General features: G+C 35.5%; 1 protein-coding gene across 3 annotated transcripts in view; it reads right to left on the bottom strand.

Moving 5' to 3' along the window:
• The window catches only part of sky (GTPase-activating protein skywalker), a 233,792-nt gene that overhangs the window by 195,893 nt on the left and 13,554 nt on the right, over nucleotides 1-24,345 (bottom strand). For 2 of the 3 annotated variants that reach the window (XM_090413407.1, XM_090413410.1), the window contains exon 2: nucleotides 13,200-13,405. In XM_090413407.1, the coding sequence (XP_090269533.1) occupies nucleotides 13,200-13,343 (144 nt within the window). In that variant the 5' untranslated portion in view covers nucleotides 13,344-13,405. Of the gene's footprint in view, nucleotides 1-13,199; nucleotides 13,406-23,538; nucleotides 23,709-24,345 lie in introns of all 3 variants that reach the window. The other variant, XM_090413408.1, reaches the window with a different exon arrangement.

Genomic DNA, 24,345 nt, shown 5'->3' with positions numbered 1-24,345 from the left:
TTCTGTTTAAGTGTCCATACCATCTTAAGCTCTGCTTACACATTCTTGAATGCTAACAATGTCAAGTTCCTTTCTAATATCTTCATTTTGAATATGATTCTGCCATTGATGCCATCTATTCACTGTCTAATTTTTCTCAGAACCCATATATCTTTCGTCTCTAGTCCTTGATCAAGTGCTTTATTTCTAACCCAACTCTCAGATCCATAACTTAAAATTGGTTTGAACACTGTCTTGTGTATTCCTAATTTAGCTCATGTCATGACTAAATGTATAAATTTTTTCAGCTGGCTATCCCCACCATACCAGCTTTGCATATTCTGTTGTTTGCTTATTCTATTTCCAGATTTAATCTGCCATTTTCACTAAAAACTGATAGCTGAAATATTTTACTTGTTCTATACAATCTCCATTCATAATGAAGCTGAAGTTTTTTATGCTACTACCTATTTTCATAGTTTTGGTCTTTTTATTGATGATTTTCATGCTAAATTTGTTACAGCAATTATTCAGTTTAGTTAGGAAATCCTGGATACTCACACTAGATGTGCTTAGCAGTGCAACATCTGTATAAAGCAAAGAGCTAAGTTTGATATCTCTAATTCTAATTATCAGGCCCAATGCCACTTTCTTTCATAATGTGATCCATATAGATGATGAATAAGAGTAGAGATAATGTGCATCCTGTTTTACTTCTGATTTTACATCAACCCATCCTCCTGCATTTACTTCAATTCAACTGCTGACTAACAACTTAAATATAGACTGTAATGATCTGTATAATGTTCCAATCAACCCATATAATTGTAGTGTTTCGAAAAGCTTTTCTCTGGGCACCTTGTCATATGCCTTTTCCATATCTACAAAACTTAAGTAAAGATCCTTGTCATATACCCACGATTTCTCAATTATTTATCTTAAAGTGAAAATCTGATCTTGACAACCTCTATTTGACTTGAGCCCAGCTTGTTCTCCTCCAAGTTATTAAAGATGACAAGTTTACCTTGTCACCTTTAATAACTTAAAGGTTCCTATCCAATTCTCACATTCAGCGTTATTCCCTTTTTTATAGATGGGTACTATGAGAGCTCTGCTCCAATCATTAGGAATTGAACCTTATGACAAAGCTCTCTGAATGATGAAGTGTAGTCACTGCACGACTTTTATACCTCCATACTTCAGCATTTCTGGTCAAATATCATCTACTCCAGCTGACTTTCCACACTTAAAGATTTTGAGGGCTTTTTCTACCTCAAGTATTGGTAGATACTCCTCTCTGCATTCCTCTTGAAATTTTTCTAGTACAGTTCTGTCACTGCTTAGTTTGTTTAACAGTCTTTCAAAGTAAGTACTCCAGACATGGATATCCCTATCTTCATTTTTCATGTCATCTTTATTATCTTTAATTGCTTTTACAATATTCTTTCATCCATTTTTGACCTTATTCAATAGTCTCCAGAACATTTTGCCACCTTTCTGATATTTATTTTCTGTATTTGTACCAAAGTCTTCTCATGCCTTTTATTTAGCTACTTTTACACATGGCTTAGCTCTCTTGTATTTTTCTTTGTACAAGATCTTTTAGGGAATCTGATGTCTTATTTGCTAGGAAATTTTGGTATGCTTTCTTCTTTTTCACGACTGTTTCTTTAACTTCCTGTGTCCACCATGATGTTCTTATTTTGCTATGGTTGCAGACAACTTCACCACATACCTCCCAAGCTGAATCAATCCAAGTCTTCTTCAGAGTTTGTCACTGAGACTCCAAGGTTTGGTTCTTGTTTTCAATTTATTTCATTTTTTTTCTTCAATAATGTTTGTATAGTCAAGTCTACAATTTACCTGTAAGAGCTGCTCAACTTTAATTTTTTTAAAAACTTTCTTATAATGTTTTTTTCAATGTGATATTCATTTTTATCCGGCGAAGGTTGGTTGATTGGTAGAGCCTCTGCTACTAATGGCTCAGTTAAGTATGTTTGAGCGCGGTTAGTAGTTGGAAGGGGACCAATCGTTCGATGCTGTCGGCACACTCTCCCTCGATGAGTCTTTGGACTCCCTGGAGGTGTCAAAATAATAATAATAATAATAATAATTAATACTAAGTAATGGTCACTTTCACTTTCAAATCCTTTGTACACTCTTGTATCCTGAACCAGCATGGTGATATTACTATCAATATAATAAATTATTATTACTATTGAGAGTTTATTTTTCACTTGGTTAGACTATAATAAGTTTAGTTTAATCCTTTATCCAAGTGTGAGCAAACAAAGTTTGCGCCTGAAAGTATCTTCAGGACTGGGGTAAGGTAGTGCAACACTAGGCAACTCGTTGCAAAGGTGGAGAAAGCCCTCATCACTCCTATCTCAGTATCTCCCATAATGCAAAGCACATCTCCTTGCGGATATGTGTAATGCTATGCATTAAAACTATGCATCTTTCTCTAAATCCGGAGTAATTTAATAATAAGGTTGTACACCCTTTGGCAACTCCTATAGGTTAGGATGACCTCTCATTGCTTCTGCCTTTGTATCTCCACTACTGGGCCTGGCTCCCACTGACGAGACCTCAATAATGGTCGAAACCGGTATGGGTAGTGGCCCTTGTCTTAATGCATAGCATTACACACATCTGCAAGGAGATGTGTTTTGCATTATGGGAGATACTGAGATAGGAGTGATGAGAGCTTTCTCCACCTTTGCAATGAGTTGCTGGTGTTGCACTACCTTATCCCAGTACTGAAGATACTTTCAGGTGCAAACTTTGTTTGCTCACACTTGGATAAAGGATTAAACTAAACTTATTATTATTACTATTATTACACAGATCCCTCCTTGGAGTACAAAGTCTTAGTATGAGAGACCTACGTTAATTACTGATACAATGCCAATAATATCTTTCTTTTAAAGCCATTCATTGAGAAAGCATTCAAGATTGCTTCTGGTAACCTACTCCACTCATTTACCACTTTTCAAGAAAAAAAAACTTTAGCATATGCTCTACAAAACTCCTTTAATAAATTATATGTTTCCATCATATCCCTCTTCTTTGCTTATTAGCTAAACTCTCCCAACCACAAATCTTTAGTATATTGACAGGGAGCACTCCGCAAACCAGTCACCAATCGATATGAATCCTCTCCACCACTTCCAGATCTCCAAGAAATGCAGGTTATGAAATCTTCGCATAATACTCATATGTGATCGTATCAAAACCTTAAATGGGTAAGGAAGTTCTCTTACCACTTTTCAAGTTTTTTTGCTTGAAAAGTGGTAAATGAGTGGAGTAGGTTACCAGAGGCAATCTTTCGTAACAACCAAGTGATCTTTTGAGATATTCTGCTCACTTCTGCAATGTTTTCTGAATTTCAACTATGCACCAACCATCACAATAAATCCATTAGCCTCATCAAGTTCTTGAAATGCTGTTCTATTTATGCAATACACAACCTGCAGTTTTTTCTTCCTGAAGCACATAGCTTAACACTCTAACACTGAACTGACAGCCATTATACTCTGTCCAAACTACCAAATTTTTTTTTTAACGGAAAACCCATTGACAAAAGGTTTGCTCTTTAGTATATCAGCAAACAACTGGAAATGCCTCCTCAAATCACTCACATTATCAAAGATGTTCAAACTTAACAGTAGTAGCCGAATACAAAGCTAGGACACTTGCCTTCTCTTTGACTCTGCTATATCACTCTTTGATGTCTGTGCATTAGCCATCTCTTTTACATGTCACCAGCTTTGTGTCCACCACAATTTGCTCTAACTTATGTAAATAAGTCTCCATGTGGAATCCAGTGAGTGAATGCAATAAATTACTCACTTTATTTGTAGAAAGTAAGTAAATAACTAAGAAAAGACCTCCCCTTCACAAAACCATGCTATTTCCCATAAAGTATCACATTATTTATCCACCCATTCCACAGTTCAGTCCTTAACAAACATTCCAATGCCTTAACAACCGTTCCAGATATATTATGGTCTATAATTTGAAACCTGAGTTCTGGAGCTTTCTTTGTTCAATGGAACTGTTCTGATCTCTTTTCACTTCCGTGACACACTATCAGCTGAAATTTAAACAATCTGGTTATGCACACAGCCTCTTGCATATTTCCATATCATGCTATCTCATCCAATCCTGTGGCTGTATTCACACTGAGATTTCTTGCTATCCTAAACACCTCAAAGTTCATCTACCTCTATTCTCATTTTGATTCCCCCTCTCACTGAGCACCACTTTATCTCTAGCTGCTTGATATACACTTACAAAGTAATTTACAACTGATTCAACCATTTTTTCTGTTTCTATCATCAACATACTAACACAGTTGATTAGGTTATCCTTACATAATATTTCTTTACTGTTCCCACTATGAAACAAAAGAATCATCATCATGAAATTAAGTACCTTCAGGGGTGAAAACTGCTTTCACCTCACTGGCATCTGCAAATTTTCTTTCCTCAAAGGTCTTTCTTCAGTTTCGTGTAGGTGCTAGATGTGGGCTGTAGGAATGGATTGGATGGTTGGTCCATCCAATATAATAGTGAAGGTGGATCCTTCACTACAGCCTTTACAACAATAGCTCTATGGACTGGAGTATTGTCATGAAGCAGGCAAACACCGTGACTCAGACTTCCTCGTCTTTTCTCCGTTATGGCATCACACAGCGTGTGCAGGAGCAAAGCATAATATTCTGCATTCATGGTGGTATTCCTTTCTTTGAAGTCAATCAGGAGAATTCAGTAATCTGAAAAGGTCGTTGCCATGATCTTCTTGGTGGACTGAGAGACCTTGGCTTTTCTCAGTGGTGCTTGGCCTGGTTTGCACCACTCCATGGATTCCCTTTGGAAAGAGGATCATATAATAAAGGACCATGGCTTCATCCATGGTCACAATGGATTCTAGCACTTCTCTCACTCTAAAAACCTGGGAGAACAGGTCACATGATGCTCCTTCTGAATTGAAGAGAGAAGTTGGGGCACCCAACTTGCAGACCTTTGTCATGTGAAGCTTCTCGCGAATCATGAGAAAGATAGGTGTTACAGAAAGTCCCAACATTGCTGAGATTTCTTTGAGCTTCAGCTGTCTGTCATTGAGCAGTTCCTCCTCAATGAGAGACATTTTCCTCATTCATCATTTCCACAGCCAACTATCACAAGGATCATCTTCAATGCTCTCTCTTCCTAGACAAAACTGTTTAGCTCATTTTTTCATGGTGGAGTATTAAGGAGAGGCTTTAACATAAACACCAACCCTCCAATCACTGCTTGGAGAAAGCCCTTCTTTGGTGAAAAACTTTATCACAGCATGGTACTCAATTTTTATGATTATAGCCATTTGCCATGCAATGTGTTAGTCAAACGAGTGCATCCAACTGAATGATGCAGGTAAAGAGTTGAAACTACAGAGTTGTATCAAGGCCTTATAAAGATGAATAACAACTTCCTTATCTCTACTTGTTAATGTGTTCTTCAATATCCAAGTAATCTTATGGGCTAACTTAGCAACCTTAGCAATATGTCCTCTAAACTTTAACTCTCTGTCTACTACCACCACTAAATCTCTAGCTTCATCTATTTCTTGGAGTACAATGCCATCAATGTGATACATGGCTTGTAATCTATTATCACAAAATGCATAACTTTACATTTCTCGACATTAAACCGAACCCCCCCCCATTAACTTTTGCCCATACTAACAGCCTATTTAAATCATCCTGCAAGCTCTCCACATCCTTGATTAACTATTATTCTACCTAATTACACATCATCAGCAACAGCAAACAACTGAATATTTCCTTTCAGGTTATTTCCTATATCATTAATGTACAAATTAAACAGCAATGGGTCCTAGCACTGAATCTTGTGGCACACCACTAGTCACCTGTTTTTGCTTTGATTCTGCCCCTCCATATACCACTTTTTGATATCTGTCCAGCAGCAACTCTCTCATCCACTTAATCAGTGTCATATTCATCTGCATTTGTTCTAATTTGCATAACAGAGTTACATGTGATTCTGTCAAATGCCTGTTGAATTGGATTTTAACGGTATTGATGTGAACACAGATTGATAAGAAAATAACTATTTATTAACTTAAAAGTTAATATTTCGCTGGCATTATATCCAGCAACTTCAGAGCACACAAACAAAGTTTGTTATAACAGCGGGATAACCACAATCTAGTGTAACAGTGGGACTAGTATAAGTAATTGCAGCATGCAACACAAGACTCAAGTCCTAATTAGGTACCATCTAAGTTTAAAAAAAAACAGTAGTCCGAAGTTTTGAAAAATACTAGTCTTTGAAAGTTTTGAAAAATAGTAGTCCAAAGTTTTAAAGAAAAAAAAAATTAATTTGGTCTTAGGATGACTGTCTCCCAAATCTTTGGTAGATTTATACAACCATACTTGTTGAGGTTTGGAGTATGTTTTTAAGGCTTCTGTTGATTCCAGGAACAACCTCTCTGACTTGTAGAAGCCTATATTTTTTGTGTTCACTGAGTCAGATGTCCACAGTTCTAAAAAAATAAAATATATATATATATATATATATCCGGCACTTTCGCTATGGCAAGTCAGGTTGGCAGACCATGCTTTGGATAACTTCGGACTACAGTTTTTTTTTTAAAAAAAACAGTAGTCCGAAGTAATTTTTTTTTTTTTTTAAACTTAGATGGCGCCTAATTAGGACTTTAGCCTTATGTTGCACGCTGCAATTACTTATACTAGTCCCACTGTTACAAAGGATTGTTGGTTGTCTCGCTATTGTAACAAACTTTGTTTGTGTGCTCTGAAGATGCTGGATATAATACCAGCGAAATATTAGCTTTTAAGTTAATAAATAGTTATTTTCTTATCAATCTGTGTTCGCATCAATACTGTTAAATTCCAATTCAACATAAGCCTTTCCACACAGTGTCAAATGCCTATACAAAATCCAGCAGAATCATCATGTAGCTATTTCCTTTATCCAACTTTGCTGTAATCTATTATAAAACATTAATAAATTAATAAGGCATGACTGACCCTTCACAAAGCCATGTTGCCCCTGATACATTATCATATTTTTATCCACCCATTTTTTAATTATCTTTTTTTACCAATTTTCCCACTATGCCTGAGATGCTGATTGGTCTATAATTTGCTACTGCACTGCAGTCTTATTGCCTCCTTATGCAAGGGAATTATTTTGCCCTCTTTCCACTCCCTTGGAACTCTACCAGAGCTGAGACTTAAATTAAAGAGTCTAGTAAGAGGAATTGCCAGCTCTCTTGCCCATTCTCACAAAACCTAAGCTGATATCCCATTTAATCCCACAGCTGTATTTAAACTGCAATTCTGCAATATCCTATGAACCTCCATTCACCTCTACTCCCAACATTAGTGTCTGTCACTTATGTTAAAGCAGTAATCTCACAAGGATGATATACACTTACAAAATGGTCACTCAGTAACTCAGCTATTTTATCTGCTTCTGTCTCCTCGTGATCATCATCACTCATTAAGGTTAATCTTCTACAGTCATTATTCCTCTTACTTATCACATAATGAAAGAACTCTTTGGGATTTCTTTTGGCCTGCTCGGCTTGATTCTTTTCATAATCTCAGTTTGCCTTCCTTGCCATGCTGGTCACCTTTCTTACCTGAGCCTTGAACAGTTCATGAGTTTGCTGGTCACCTTTCTCTTTATATACCTTCCACAGCATTTTCTTCTTCTGTAGCTCGTGGTGCTTAATGATATTACTCATCCATCTAACTGCTCCTGATTAATCCTCCTTACCTTAGGCATACAATTTAATAATACTTCCTCTAGATGATCCTTAACCATCTCCCATGCACTACAACATCTTTATCGTGCAATGTTTTATACCATGGCACAGATTTGAGTTTCTTCCTAAGCTTGTCATAATCATCTCCCTTGTAGTTCCACATATACCCCTTCTTGACAGAATATTCCTCATGTTGTACAATTTCCCATGTCAAGATCGCATGGCAACATGGTTACAGATAGGTCTTCTGATCCTATGATCAGATCCAATACTTTTCTGCACCTCCATCATATGCTGCCTCAAATAATTATCTCTTAGTAGGTGTATAAATTCCATTTCCTTCCTACCATGCGATCTTTCGTCCTTCCAGTCAATATCTCCATAATTGAAGTACCCCATATCACTCAATTTGTAATCATTGTACTAATTTGCCGATCCATGTCTTCCAGATCATCCATGAACTTCTTGGACTTCAACTTGTCGATCGCGATTGACCGGTTGATCGCAGAGCGATTTTTGGTCGATCTCTTGTGTATTCCTCCTTACTTACAAATTTAATTAAAATGTTAAACATAATATTTTCTTTATTATTATTTTGTATTATTTTTAATTTGCTTTAAGTGTATTGCTATTGTTTATTTATTTTTCGTTAAAACTGTCAAATCAGTAATTTTCTTATAAGTCTGAGTAAATGAATTAATTTGGATCAGTGGAAGTCAAACAACGAGCCGAGTGAATACGATTATAAGCAAAGTGTAAAAACTCGATTGTAGCTTAAATATTAAATATTCCAAAGCACATTATATCGATTTTTTACTTAGGTTAAGTCCCATGTGAATATTGTAAAAAAATAAACTTTGTTTGTCTCGGTATAATTTGTATTATATGTTTTTGTAAATAACTCTTTTGAAGCTAACTGTATATACTGCTTTATAAGAATATGTTAGAGTGTTAAAAACAAAGGCAATATTTTTGTCGCCGAAGATGTACATGGCGGCATTAAAAAGATTGTTATTGAAACTTGTATGTATGAGAAAGGCTTGCAGGCTCTAAGTGTAAACATCTCTGAAGTCAGTCAGAAAGAGGTCAAACAACTTTCCGATGGCCGGCAACTTACAATCAAAAGAAAGCAGAGGAGAACAAAAGGCATGTCGAATTTGAAACTTAAGATGAAAGACTCATACCGATTCTTTTGGGGGTTGCCAAACTTCATGTGAGGTCTCAGAGGAGGCCTAATAAAAAGGGACTGAAGCTAGCAGAAGGGGTCCCAGTTCCAGAATTGCTGTCAGAGAGGAAGACTCACGGTCAAAAGTCGCCATCAGAGAGACTGCCCGGATCCACGTTGCTTGAGAGAGGAGTTTCCCGCTTCCAGAAAGGAGCTTCTCGGTTCGAGACGTCGTTAGAGAGAGACTACTTCTAGGCTGCAGACAAGGTTTCAAATTGCCGAAAGGAAGAGTTCCAATTGCCGGAGAAAAGTTTCCAGGCCAGGTTAACGTCAGACATTCACCAGTGTGTGTGTTGCGTTTTCATTACAATTTGATGAATCAAACAACTTCACTAATATAGCTCAGGTAATGGTATTTATTCACATGGTATTTCAAGATTATTCAAGTAAAAAAGAACTTTTGAAAATTATGCCATTATTGGGAAGGACTAGGGGAGAAGACATTTTTTCAGCATTTGATGAATTTGTGAAACAACACAAACTTCTGCTTTTTAAACTTGTGTCTATTACTGCTGATGGTGCCCCTTCAATGATAGGTAATAAATCAGGCTTCATTTCATTATGTAAAAACGATGACAAATATCCAGATTTTTTAAACATACCACTGTATTATTCACCAACAAGTACTGTGTAGTAAAAGATTAAACACAAAAGATGTTTTGGATATTACATTTAAAATTGTAAATTCTGTTCGAGGAAAAGCCCTGCAACGGCGGTTATTTAAATTATAGCCAGATGATGATATGTAACATTATTGTTGTACAATAATGTTCACCGGCTCAGCAGAAGTCAATTTTTAGAAAGATTTCTTGTATTAATTAATGATATAAAAATTTTTCTTGATGAAAAAGGAGATATTTATCCACAATTGAGTGATAAAAGATGGTTGTTACACTTTTCATTTTAAGTAGATTTCTGTACGAATTAAGCAATTTAAATTTAGAGTTACAAGGTAGAGATAAAAATTTAATTGACATGTTAAGTTCAATAAGAACTTTCCAACAATACTTACTTTTATTAAAGAAAAATACAAATGACTGCGAATTTAGGCATCTCCCATATTTATTAAAATTTTTTGAACAAAATCAAGAAATGCTTCGCTATGATTTAAAAGAATTTATTCGTGAAATAGAATTAGTTGAGGAAGAAATAAATTCAAGATTTAAAGATTTTAATAAAACTGAAATGATTGTATCTTTTATCAATAATCCATTTCAAGAAAACTTGAACTTTCAAGTTTTCTTGAAAATCACAGAAATTTCAAATAAAATTTGTGGGCTGTTTGATATAAACCAAGCTGAAGTAGAACTTGATCTAATAAACATTCAGAATAGTTTACATTTAAAATCAATAAACAATGAAGTCATTTGGAAGTGTTAAATTGTGAATGAAACTATGTTGTGCAATTTATTTTTTTTTATTCACATTTAACATTGCATATTATGTATTAATCATAATTTGTATAAAGATTATTTATTGTTCCTTAATTAAGGATTACTATTTAAATATTTATTCTAAACTTAACCTACTATTAATTTATTAAATAATAATATGTGTAGAAATTTATGATAACTAAATATATATGTAAAGTAACGAAAAGTGTATTATAAATAATTGTAAACGTAATGAAAGAGTTGATTAAGTAGCTCAAATATTCTGTTTATTCTTATTTGTGAAAATTTAACGTTATGTAATCACTTATGTAAGAGTAGAGCGTTGTGTTACATTAGCAAAATGTTTACGTTCATGCGTTGTCATGGAGACGCATGAAATAAACAAGCACGAGTCGAATACAGCGTGACCTTCGGACTGAAAGGAGAGGAAAGATATTATATAGAAGATTTTTAATTAGAGAGAAGAGAGGAAGTTTTTGCGGAGCGGAAAGGAAGGTAGGATACAAGCAAAAGAAGTGGAAGAAAATTATAAGTTCTCTAGGGCAGAAATTCATGAGAATAGTGTTTAGAAGTGAGCCAAAACATAGTGAATCATATACTTAGCTGCAAGTGAAGTCAGCTGTGTTGTAAAGGAAAATTAATGCCGTATCCGGATAAATAAAGAACTGGACATTCAATGAAAAATTCTGATTAGTTCCAGTTAGTCTAGGATTACGTCTTAATACTATGTTGCCCTGAGAAGAATTATATTGAATTAACTAGTTTGAGAAAAGTAAACAAGGAAAGATATCAGTGCCTTATTGATGTGTTTTTTTTTTTTTGAGTAGCGAAGCGCAATTAACAGTAGTTCAGTTAAATCGTTGGAGAATTTTTATTAATGTGTTCCGCTAACGTAAATAAGTTAATTCATAAGTGTGCTCACAATTAATTGATGTACTGAAGATTGTATCTGGTAAGAGTAGTCATATTTGTTTGTTTATTCTACCATTAACATATCTTCGAAGTTCAAGGTCCGGAATAAGATTGCTTGGAATATTGTCTACCTTGATTAGTGTTTCCTGTGAATTTAAATATTAAGTACAGCTGGTGGATATGTGGAGACTGTTTAAATAAGAAGTTTCGTTTTACTAATTTGAGTTAAGAAAGCTTGCGATTTTGAAACTGTGAATTGTATGTGAAAATTTAGAACATTGAATTGGCATAAGTGACTTAGCAAGATGTATTAAGTTGATTGTAATGTTTCATTTTAAAGCAGAATTCTTGTATTTGTTATATATATCATATATTAAATGTTTTATTTTGTTAATCTAAATATTGTGTTTGCCTGAATTCCTTTTTATTGCACCGTTCATAAATATTCGAATCTTGCGGGAACCCCAAATGGAATAGTAAATAATTCGGCCTAAACTAATGAGAAGACTACTAACTTAATTAAGAATTGATCCTACTATTTTATATAGACTAATCTAAAAATAGGGTGGCGCAGTATAATTATAAATTTCTCTACTTTTGGATCGGTGATCAATTTGCGATTAAGTGTTATATTGATAAGAGTGACTTGAACCAAGATGGCGGATTTAGAACATAACATGAAAATAGAACGTCACGACAGAAGTATGTACATGAAAAATTCCCAATATTAACTGATATTGCACGAAAAATTCTGCCGTGTTTTGGATCAACATACTTGTCAGAATCCGCTTTTTCAAATATGACCGTCATAAAAAATCAAATTACAAATGATCATTTGGATAATTGTCTGTGATTGGCCACTTCTTCATATCAACTTGACTATGAAAATATTGCGAGGTGCAAAAAATGGCAAATTTCACATTAACTTTTTTTTTTTTAATCAACCAGCATTTCCTGTAACTTATGAGTTTGTAATCAATCTGTTGTTTTTTCTAACTTTGGTTTTCCAAAATAGAGAAATAAATATTTTATTCCAATATATTTGTTTTTTTTTTGTTGTATTAAAATAATTAAAAGTGATAAATAAATTTTTAAATACACAAATAAAGTTTTTAGTTGTGTATTTTTTTTAGTTGTTTATTTGTGCGGAATCAGATATCAGGTTGGGGGAATGTGATCTATATAAGAGAGTAGATCGCCAAATAACTTTTTATAGAAAAGTAGCTCGCATAGTAAAAAAAGGTTGAACACCACTGGACTATAGCAACAACCAACTGTATATTTTGTCTGGCTGGCCTTTATCTCACACCAGAAAATATAGAATCAATTTATGAAGCCACCAGTGGGATTCGAATGATTAAAGCAGCTGTCCTGTTTACAAGATGGGCGTTTTTACTGACTAAGCCATAGCACCTGCTGTAGAGCCTTATTGTTATTATTATTACATGACATCTCCAAGGAGCCCAATGACTCAACCAAGGAAAGCACCCACTCCACAACTCACCATCTTCACCACTTGATTTACCATCTACAGCAGACTGCAACTACCATCATCATCTACACTGACGTCATCTACCAGCCACCACCACTAGTATTTTCACAGACAATCATAAACATTTATAATCATAAACATGTTGGTTCGAATCCCTCCATGGGCATGGAGGGATTCGAACCAACAGCCTTTTGGCTGGAGAGTGGATACGCTAACCACAGGCCGGCTTTGGTGGAGGAAGGATAAATTACAGATTACTGTAATTAAAAATGTTGTGATTACTGCTTGCAGTTGTCAGTGCAATAGTAATATTTATTACACTGCGTATTTATGACATTAGTAGTATATTTTTAGTAGTATATTTATCTTTATAGCAATAAACTTTTTAAAAATTTACCTGTTTTACATTGCCATTCTTCAAATAACTTTGAATTTCATCAATACTGTGAATGTTAACAACAGAATGTAAATTAGATACGCGTGAAAGACCCTTAACAATCACATGATTAATTAAGAAAGAGTTGATTTTTTCTTCAGACATTGTTACGTCTTTATAAGATGGATATTTGAAAACAGTCTTGAATCATCATCATCTTGCAAAGCCTATAATATGAAGTTAAATAATATACATTTTCAACTGGAAATAATATAAGGGAATCCAAAACTTATTAAAATTAATTTGAAAAATATCAAAAAAATACTCATAAATAAGCAAATTGTAGTTAGCATATCTTCTCTCCAAACAATTAGCTGTGGGTCTGAATCCTGCTATGGGCACGGATGCTTATGATTGTCACTGAGTGAGAGATGAATTTCATCGCCCAGTATGAGATAACTTCCTTGCTTACTGAAGGCCTGAAGTGGCTAAAAAAAAATTAGTGGAATGGGCAGAGAAGTTCCTCAGAAGAACAAAACAGCAGTGAAGGTGGTGTAACAAGGGTATGAGTACTCTTACTCATACCTTGTTACATTATATGAGACAAATTTGTTTTGAATTATATGAGACAAATTTGTTTAATCAAAGATGTTAATCTTGTGTGGATAGGCCTGGAAATCCACCACACATTATTCCAAGGACATCATGGCAATATGATAAAGGAAAAGCAAGATACAAATCAGGTCAAGAACCCTGTGACCTTGTCTGTTTCAAACTACAGGGAAGAGGCTCCAGAAGGTCTAGAAGTAAAAGTCACAAGAGTGATAAGATTGGAGTAGACCCTTCAGAGCCTCCAATATCTGATGCTTTGAATCTGAATCTCCAATATTTTGAAAACGAGGAAATTAGACTATGCATAGAAACATGAGAAATTTTGTTTAAAAAGACAAACTACAAAATATCAAAAAGAAATGAACATCAACATTCTTGGAATGAGTAAGATTAGGTGGACAGGATCAGGAGAGTTTAAGACAGATACCTGCACTTTAATTTCCTTAAGAGAAAGCAAACATGAAAACAGAACAGGTATTTTAATAGATAGTCACACTTTAATAGATAGTTATTATTATTATTATTTATTATTACAGGTATCTCCATGGAGTCAGTAGACTCATCGCAGGAGACCCAAACTAGCAAAACAATATCTGTCATATCTCTTCTTGGATTCATTTACAGATGAAGAACTCACAACTAAGTCAGGCAATGAATTCCACTCATTCACCACCCTCCAGGCAAAAAACCCTGTTCTCACACCCTTGTTAACCACACTCTTTAATTTCCAGGGATGACTCTTGTTCTTCCATCACTATCACACAGCTGAAACATTTCCCCTGCATCAATCCTAAAATAACCTTTCAGTAATTTAAAAGTTGCCTGTGTAGCTCAGTGGATGTGGCGTTTGCACACCATCGCGCTAGGCCGCACGAAGGAAGTCTTGGTTTCGAGTCTAGTCGGCGACTAGAGGAAATTTTTCTAAGCCTTTTTTCGACCGGTATCCGAGTTAGTCGATCTCTGGCACGGGCAAGCAGGTTTTTCCTCCCGGAAACTCGGGTTTTTCGTCCTGTAAACTCAAGAAAATCGACCGTAGAACCCACATTATTTCAGACATTAAATATATTGTGTTAGGGTTAGAGACCACGAGATGGCGGCACAATTGAGCCGTCTCTCTTCACTGCGTACCGCTTAATTAGTGATAGCCTTGGGCCATCTGTCTCTGATTGGGTACCAGTGGAGATTGAACTGCCCACTCAGTCTCCAAAAGTTAGATAGGGCTAAATGGCCTCGCCTACTCCCGTATATACGGGAATAAAAAGGCGTTAGCTGATTTTTTTTTTTTTTTTTTTTAATTTAAATGTTTCTATCATATCCCCTCTCCTCAGCCTATCAACCAACCTCTGCAATCCACAAGCTCTCAATCTATCAATGTAGGGAGCATTTTTTACATCACTCACCAACTTAGTCACTCTTCTCTGAACCCTCTCCACAGCCTCCTCCTCTCCAAGGAATCCAGGTGACCAGACCTGAGCACAGTAATCCAAATATGGAAGTATCAATGCTTCATAAAGGGGAATAATAATCTCTTTATCTCTGGATGTGTGTTCCTCAACAACCAAGTAATCCTATGTGCAATCTTGGACACCTTAGCAATGTGTCCCCTGAACTTCATCTCCCTAGCTACCAACACCCCTAAGTTCCTAGCCTCATCAATCTCTTGGAGTACCTTTCCATCAATGTAGTACACAGCTGGTAATCATTTAATCCCAAAATGCATGACTTTACACTTTTCCACATTGAACTGACATCCATTACCTTTTGCCCATTCTACCAGCTTATTTAAATCATCCTGAAAACTTTCAACATCAGCTTGATTTTTTATTGTGCTACCCAACTTTGCATCATCAGCAAACAACTGTATATCTCCCTTTAAGCTATTTCCTATATCACTTATATACAAATTAAACAACAATGGTCCAAGCACAGAGCCCTGAGGCACACCACTGGTCACCTGCCTCATCCTGGACTCGGCTCCTCCATACACCACCTTCTGGTATCTCTCCCTGAGCCATTCTCCTATCCATATCACCAATTTAGTATCCATTCCCATCTGCTCAAATTTGCGTAACGGTGTTCTATGCGGTATCCTGTCAAAAGCCTTAGCAAAATCCAGAAGTACCACTGCATAGCCAGTTCCTTTGTCCAACTCAGATGTCATTCTATTATGAAAAGTTAATAGATTGCTAAGGCAGGATCTACCTTTAACAAAACCATGTTAGCCTCTATAGAGTATCATATCCTGATCCACCCATTCTTGAATTTTGTCTTTAACCAACTTTTCCAATACTTTTACCACAACTCGTGAGATGGTGATTGGTCTGTAATTAACTACCGCAGTTTTAGAGCCATCTTTATGCAAAGGAACCACTTTGCCTAACTTTCACTCCCTAGGGATCATACCAGAGTTCAAACTTAAGTTAAATATCCAAGTAAGAGGGGGTTGACAATTCCTTTGCACATTCACACACCCGAGCTGATATTCCATCTAAACCTACAGCAGTTTTAAATACAAAAGTATTTAACTTTTGCATTTAAATTTTGCAATATATTAAATACCTCTGATTTCTTAGCTTCAATTCTCACATTAGTTATTGCTACAGGTACAGAGAATAAGAAGTTACACTTCTTAATCTTTAAATGGCTTCTGGCCAGTGTTGTGCTGGAGTTTGGTGGTGCCAGTTGATTGTTAGTTTCAAAAATTTTACATGCTGGTTGTTAAACCAACAATGGCTATAACAGTAGAGAAGCATGCACTTCAATCATCCAAAAGGGGTGGCTGCATTTGGGCAATAAGCTTATCATGGTGACATGAAAAATCGAACTAGGATGTGCTTATTATGGCACCTTTTTGCATGTCTTTTCCCATACCCCCCCCCCCCCCCTGCTGCACTGTGTAGGGATTATCTCCACTAAGATTTTATGGGAATATTCTTTTTCAACAAACATCCACTTAATTCTGCCTGGACTGCTTCTTAAGGTTGAGATTTCTATGCTCAACAATTATCAAAGATTTTACATTTCTAGAATTGTGAACTAACAAGGCTTGATGATATATGAAGCAACCCAGCAAAATTAAGTGGATATTTACTGATAACAGAATTCATTTATACTTTTTTTTTGGGGGGGGGGGGGGCATACTAGTGAACAATATTCTGCTGCAGAATTGACTAGGCTCAACGTGGAGAATCGCAATTTAGTAGCAGAAGAACTCCATGTAGAACCACACAGTTTTCGTATGTTATTACAGGTTCTGATCTTTAAAGAGAAATTCTTCAGATGTCTTTTGAAAGATAGTGTTCTATCCAAGGTAACACCCAGATATTTAGAGAGATCTTGGTGCTGCAGCATTGTGTTGTTAAAACTGACCTGACGTTTCCTATTTGCCAATTTAGTGTTTAGGTGAAAACAACTAACCTCGGTCTTATTGAGATTTGGTGTTAGTCTCCATTTATGAAAGTATTCCCCAATGGCTCTAAAGTCATTTGTGAGAATATCTTCATTTACTTCGATGTTCTTATGTTGAGTGGCGAGTGCTATATCATCAGCATAAGCAAATTTTCTTGACCTAGTTCTCGATAGATCAGATGTATATAAGTTGAATAAAATTGGTGCTAATACTGCCCATTGTTCAGCTTTCTCAGTTTGCTCATTCTGTTTCCCAGTACCGAATGAAAGACCCTGTCAGAAGGCATACATGTTGTATGCAGCAGTAAGGTCAACAAACACAACAGAAGTTTTCAAACATCTGAAAGCCTGTCTTGATATGGGTAGTAAGGCTTAGTACTTGGTCCATACAACTACATTGAGCCCTAAAGCCCGCTTGTTCAACAGGGATAACTTCAAAAATTTTTGGCCCAATTCTGTTAAGGAGGAGTCTTTCAAGGAACTCATAACAGCAACTGAGGAGCACATTTGGGTAATAGCAATAGCTTTTTGATGTTGAGGCTTGTTGGTTTTTAATATGGCTATTATTTTGGTTCTCTTCAATAGCTGTTGGAAGGTTTCCCATCCTTAAAATGTGAGAAAAGAATCTTTTTAGCCAGTGACGAGAATTTTTTCCACAGTTAACCAAGAATTCAGGATGAATATCATCAAAGCCTGATGCTTTGCCAGTTTTAACCCTCCTTTAAGGCCTCAGTTATTTCATCAAGGTAAAATCACTTGAAAATTGGGAACTATCAGCTGAACTTTGTCTTAAGTTTCTGAGTGACCTAACCTCCCATGTGTGTTGATGATCTTGAGGAACTCTAGACAGCAAGGTTATTCAAAGGCAATTTGATCTGGAGTCATCAAAGGATCTTTATGGGTGATTGGGTTACTTCCCAATCACTCAAAAAACCATGGAGTTAATTAAAGAAGCTCCATGCTTTTTTACTTGATTTTTTTAAGTGTAAGTCCTCTGTAGTTTTTATCCATTTTTCTCTGCACTCGCTATCAAACTTCTGGAGTATTTGGCAGATATGTTACAGTCACCATATTCTAAATAGACTTCGTATAGCTCTTCACAGCCTTTATTCCAGCCAGGTATGTATTCCTTTTGGAAACCCCTTGGAATATATAATAAATTTAGTTTAATCCTTTATCAAAGTGTGTCCAAACAAAGTTGGTGCCTGAAAATATCTTCAGGACTGGGGTAAAGTGGTACAACACCGGGCAACTCCTTGCAAAGGTGGAGCAAGCTACCAGCACTCCTGTCTCAGTATCTCCCATAATGCAAAACCCATCTCCTTGTGGATATGTATAATGTTATGCATTAAGGGAAGGGCCACTACCCAGACTAGTTTCGACCTTTATTGAGGTATCTTCAGTGGAAGCCATGCCCAAGTGGAGATACCAGGCAGAAGCATTAGCAAGGTCATCTCCTCCTATAGGAGCTACCAAATGGTGTGCCACCTTTTTATTAAATTACTCTGGATTTAGAGAAAGATGTTGAAAGTTTATTTTTCACTTGGTCACACTATAATAAATTTACCTTGCTAATGCTCTGCCTGGTATCTCCACTTGGGCCTGGCTCTCACTGAAGAGACCTCAATAAAGGTCGAAACTAGTCTGGGTAGTGGCCCTTCCCTTAATGCATAACATTATACATATCCACAAGGAGATGTGTTTTGCATTATAGGAGATACTGAGACAGGAGTGTTGGTAGCTTGCTCCACCTTTGCAAGGAGTTGCCTGGTGTTGTACCACTTTACCCCAGTCCTGAAGATACTTTCAGGTGCAAACTTTGTTTACACACACTTGGATAAAGGATTAAACTAAATTTATTATAGTCTGACCAAGTGAAAAATAAACTTTCAACCCTTGGAATATACTTCTTCACTGTTGATACAACTGCTCTAATGAATGTGTTGTAGTTTTCACTCACAGGTGGTGTCCATCTTACTATTTTATCCAGTTCTTGTGAATAATCCTGCCATTTCGCTTTCCTAAAATTCCATCTTGGTCGTGGAATGGACCGTATTATTGGTATTTGTATTCCTACTTCTACCAATACTGAGTGATGTTGGCTGTGTGGAAAATCTTCAAGGACTTTCCACACAGCCAACATCACCCAATATTGGTAGAGGTGGGAATTCTAGGAATAATGGGAGATAAAAGTCAACCATCAAGCTATTGGCCCCTATTGCTCTGATTCCAATGCTGTTGAAAACACCAGAAAAGTCATCAACAGCCAACCTCTTCACCACCTGGAGGTGGGAGATGAACTTCATCACCTGGTGTGAGACCACCACCTCACTTATTGGAGGCATGAAATGTTTTGAAAAAATTCCATGTTTGGTCTCTAAAGGAGTTTCTGGACTATGTAAAAAGTAAACTCAAAATACAAAAAATATATAAAATTGATAAATATATATATATCCTTACTTCACCCACAGTACAAAAATATACTAGAGGTTCGCTAATAACCTTTCTCAAAATACAAAAAATATATAAAATTGATAAATATATATATATCCTTACTTCACCCACAGTACAAAAATATACTAGAGGTTCGCTAATAACCTTTCGTGGGTGGAAGTAACATTTAAAAGAAGAAAAAAAAACTTAATGATCACCCCTATGGATTCCACCATTCTTGCTTCACAGTAGAATCACATCTCATTTTTGGACACATGCCATGGAAAAGTTAACAGAAATTCAATTGATCACTATTAATATATCCAAGGCATATAATCTTGCACAAAACACATCACATCCATAGCCATTTCAGTGTCCAAAAAAAAAAAGGTAGAGATTCTTTTTCATTCTGAACAATATTGTTACTCTTTTGCTCAACTCCTGACACTTTATAAATCTCAAATCTGCATGACCTTTGAATACCGTTCTTACATTTGGAAGTGCACCTAAAACAGCTCTCAGAATGCTTGGCAGTATTCAGAAGAGAGCTATTCACTTAATAGATGACCCCTTCCTTCTCTCTTAATGACTCCCCTCCAGTTGCTTTCCAACAGATGAGTTGCTGTATTATTTATTTTCTATAAGCATTTCCATGGATACTGCTCTACTGAACTGTAATATTTTCATTCCAAAGTTATGAACTTTGGAATGAAAATATTAGAGGCTGTATTACACTGATGGACTGAACTTCACTACCATTCCTCCACTTTTCTCTAATCATGTACAAATAAAAGCAACAGATGGTCAACACTCATACACAGTTTAGATCCAAATGTATAGAACCTTCTCCTCCTCCATTTCATATATCTCTGTTCTTCGAAACAGTGTTCTCCATACTGTTTTCCTAAATGATTGCAATTGTCAGCCCGCCAAGAAACACATCAATAAATTCTTTTTACTTTTTTACCACTTGTCCACTGTTGTGTCACAGGTCTTGGGACTTCTCATATGTGGGGGCTGATATAAAAAAATAGTATTCAAGTAAAGTATTATGTAGAATGATCAGAGAAATTATGCTATAGCTCACTAAAGTGTATTGTGATGTAGTTCATGTCCCAGTGTCTATAGATATGCATTTCTGAAAATGACCTTAATATAAAGGTCAAAATGGCAGTTCACACCCATTATTCTACACAGTGAATGCTGACCACCATGTAATAACCATGAAAGAAAGATCTGGAATTAAGTGGTTAGAAAAAAAGTGTTGTTCAGTAAGAGGACGGAAGTGCAAAATGATGGAATGAGAGAGAGAGAGATGCAGACAAACATATCCATCTGCCACAGGACAAATGATGTACAGAAAGGATTGTAATGTTGAATAGTTTCTCAGGTCTCAAATCTGAATGGGTTGGTAATTGCAGAATACAAAGACAGCTGATGGCCTAAGTTTATAAAATTCATGTACACAAATGTCAGAGGCATGAAGAGTTTTGGGCATTTATCAATTCAAGTTGGCCAAAATTCATAACTGATTTTAATGGTATTATAAATACCAAACCAACTAAATTATAAAAAAGATGTTTATTAACTGGCTTACAAATCAGCATCTTCAGAGCACATTATACATTATGGTTAACATGCAACAATAAGAAAGTAAAAGAATAACGGACAAAGTTGGTCGATTGGTAGAGCCTCTGCTACTAATGGCTCGCAAAAAGTTAAGTAAGTTTGAGTGTGGTTAGTAGTTGGAAGGGATTCAATCGTTCGATGCTGTTGGCACACTCTCCCTCAATGAGTCTTTGGACTCCCTGGAGGTGTCATATAATAATAATAATAAAGATCTAAAGTCCTAATTTGGCACCCTCTAATGTTGTAAAAAAGAAGTATTACAGATATGTAGGAATTGATCTTAAGATAACAGTCTTCCAAATTTAATTGCAAATTAATGCAAGCATACTTGTTCAAGGTTAGGGGAATGCCTCATAGCCATGGCTGACTCTACAAATAATCTTTCTGACATGTAAAGACTTCTATAAAGAACATTCATTTTCTTCCATCTAATCCTGTGAGGGGTGTCCAAAGCGTGGTTTGCCAGTCCAGACTTACCATAAAAATGGTATCAAAGGCATTTTTATGTTCTCCAAGGTGTATGTTAACATAAAAAGACACCATCTCTGAAAAATCTTTATTATTCTTAACATTAGATCTCCATTAAGTCATGACTCACTGCAAGAGATTCCATCTTTATAAGGTGAGTTAGCCAGTTTTATACACAGGTAGCAGGGTCTTGGTTTTTTTCCCTCTTGCAAAACAGGTAAACCAACTAGTGAACATGTGTAATTAACAGATATAAAATACATCAGCAATGTAGATTAATGTGTAGCATAGTGTGGCTGTATGAAAACGAATCGGTGTGGGGTGGAGTAACTTACTGTGATGAGTCCAGAGACTATCCACAAAGGTGTTATAATCAGAATAATTTATGCAAATATTTATTATAAAATAAAAACTTATACTGTACTGCAATATTCATATGTTGCAATACAGTCTTACAATAATATACTAGCAAATAATGTGTCTTTATTAGAGTATAATAAAAAGCACTATATAAAAATAAATTGATGATTATTCTTAAGATAGAAGTGTTACTTCACTCATGCAGAAGCCAGTACATGATTAACACATTCTAGAATTTCATGATTAATAAAAGAGAAGAGAAGAAAGGGTGATTTTCCAATACATGTATTATATTTGAATTGTACACGTATAGTATTATAACTGGGGACCATTGTGAACCAAACACAGCTTCATACAAGAATCATCAAGCTCTTGTTCCTATTTACTAATGTCTTTCTCAATGGTGTAGCAGCAGTAAGTGTTGTTGTTAGGGGAGAATACCAGTTGTCTCCAAATTGCTAAATTGGGAAGGGCAATGATGAATACAGATAATGAGATGCCCTGCAGGATGACTTAAATAGACTAACAGTAAGGGTAAAGATTGCAGGGATAATGGATAAAGCATAAAGTTATGAACTTTAGAATGAAAATATTATTACACTGAAAACTTCAAGAAATAGTCATTAGGTAGGTGAAGTTCACAGGACATATTATAAAAGTAGGAAAAATAGCTCACTGGAATAGCTCACTTGTATGCTGAAAACGGCACTGATAAACAGAAACAAGGAGATTATTATTCATTTTTATATATATATATATATATATAAAGCTCTGATAATGATCACATCTAAGACTAATTATCATATACAGATTTAGTCATCTGTGCTTCTTGAGGATGAGGATCTAGAGGTGGATGACCAAAATGTGACTGGCCTGTGGAGCATTCCATATGTGGACCAAATGAAGGTTTGTAGATTGCAAAATTCGGTTGACAGGAAGAGTTTTTTATGGGATAGATGAAGAAGACAGTTTCAATACATGAGAAGGGAGGAGAGAACAAGAATTCACCAATGGAAGTTGTGTATGAATGTGGTTAGCAAAGCCACGAGGTCTAAATTCTTTGGCTTAAATATATGTGTTTGCAAGTAATTCATCGACGAATGAGTTCTTCAGACTGCATGGAGGCTTAGAAGTAACATTAGAGTTTAAGGGGGGGTGATGATAAGCATCGTGTGAACAATGGTTAGCATGGACATTCCAAAATGAGAATTCACAGAACTTCCTGAGTAATAGTAACATGAGGTATTAAGAAAAGCATATTGAAATGTTTATGATGATTTTTATTTCTATGATTTTAATGAAAAATCTTCTATAATTATGTCTATCATTATTATTATTATTACAGGACATCTCCAAGGAGTTAAAAAACTCATTACAGGTGGGCCACACCACCCACCATCTCTACTACTTAATCCTCCATTACCTCTTCACATTATAAGATTTAACTTACATAAAAAGTTGTTCTTCTTATGCTTCTTCATCTCAGAATCAGATTACAGGACATCCTGAAAGTACTAGCATCAAGAAAGATACCACTGCAAATCATCGAAATGATCAAGGATATATACACAAAGAATGAATGTGTAATAAGACATCGGAATACAAATACACAGAAAATTCCTATAAGAAAAGGGATCAGACAAGACAATTCTTTAAGTATGTGTTTATTTAACACAATGGATAAAATAATAACAGAATTTAAGAAACAGAAATTAAATGGAATAAAAATTAAAGAAAAATTTTAATTCAGTTGGTATGTGGATGATGTAACATTATTTATTATTATCATTATCAGACCTCTATGGAGTCAAGAGACGCATCGCAAGAGGTCCCACTTTCACACATATAGCTCATTTTACTTTATGCAGCAGTTTTAAGATGCAAATACCAACAGAAAAATCAAAAACAATGGCAATTACAAAGGAAACCAATCAGATGTTAATTAGAACTGAATGGAAAGATACCAGAACAAGTAAGGAAATTTAAATAACTACGGATAACTGTGAACTGTTAAAATATATCACAAGATGAATTAAAAAAAGAAAATCCCGAGGCTCATAAAAACATCAGGATGTTTAAATTCAATTATATGTAAAAATAAAGATCTAACAAAAGAAACAAAAGTAAGATATAAAATAGTAGTACTATCAATACTGACATATGCATGTGAAACAACAATAGAAACGTTAAAGATACCAAGCTATTTTAAACCTGGTTTTACTCCATTTGACAAGTAAGCAAACAGACAAACAAGTCA

Source organism: Typopeltis vanoorti, chromosome 24 (genome assembly GCF_054136105.1).
Source record: "Typopeltis vanoorti isolate ZY-2024b chromosome 24, IOZ_Tvanoo_1.0, whole genome shotgun sequence".
Classification (NCBI taxonomy): Eukaryota; Metazoa; Arthropoda; class Arachnida; order Uropygi; family Thelyphonidae; genus Typopeltis; species Typopeltis vanoorti.
Note: the sequence above shows the minus strand (reverse complement) of the source record. Positions and strands in the feature narration are given on the sequence as shown.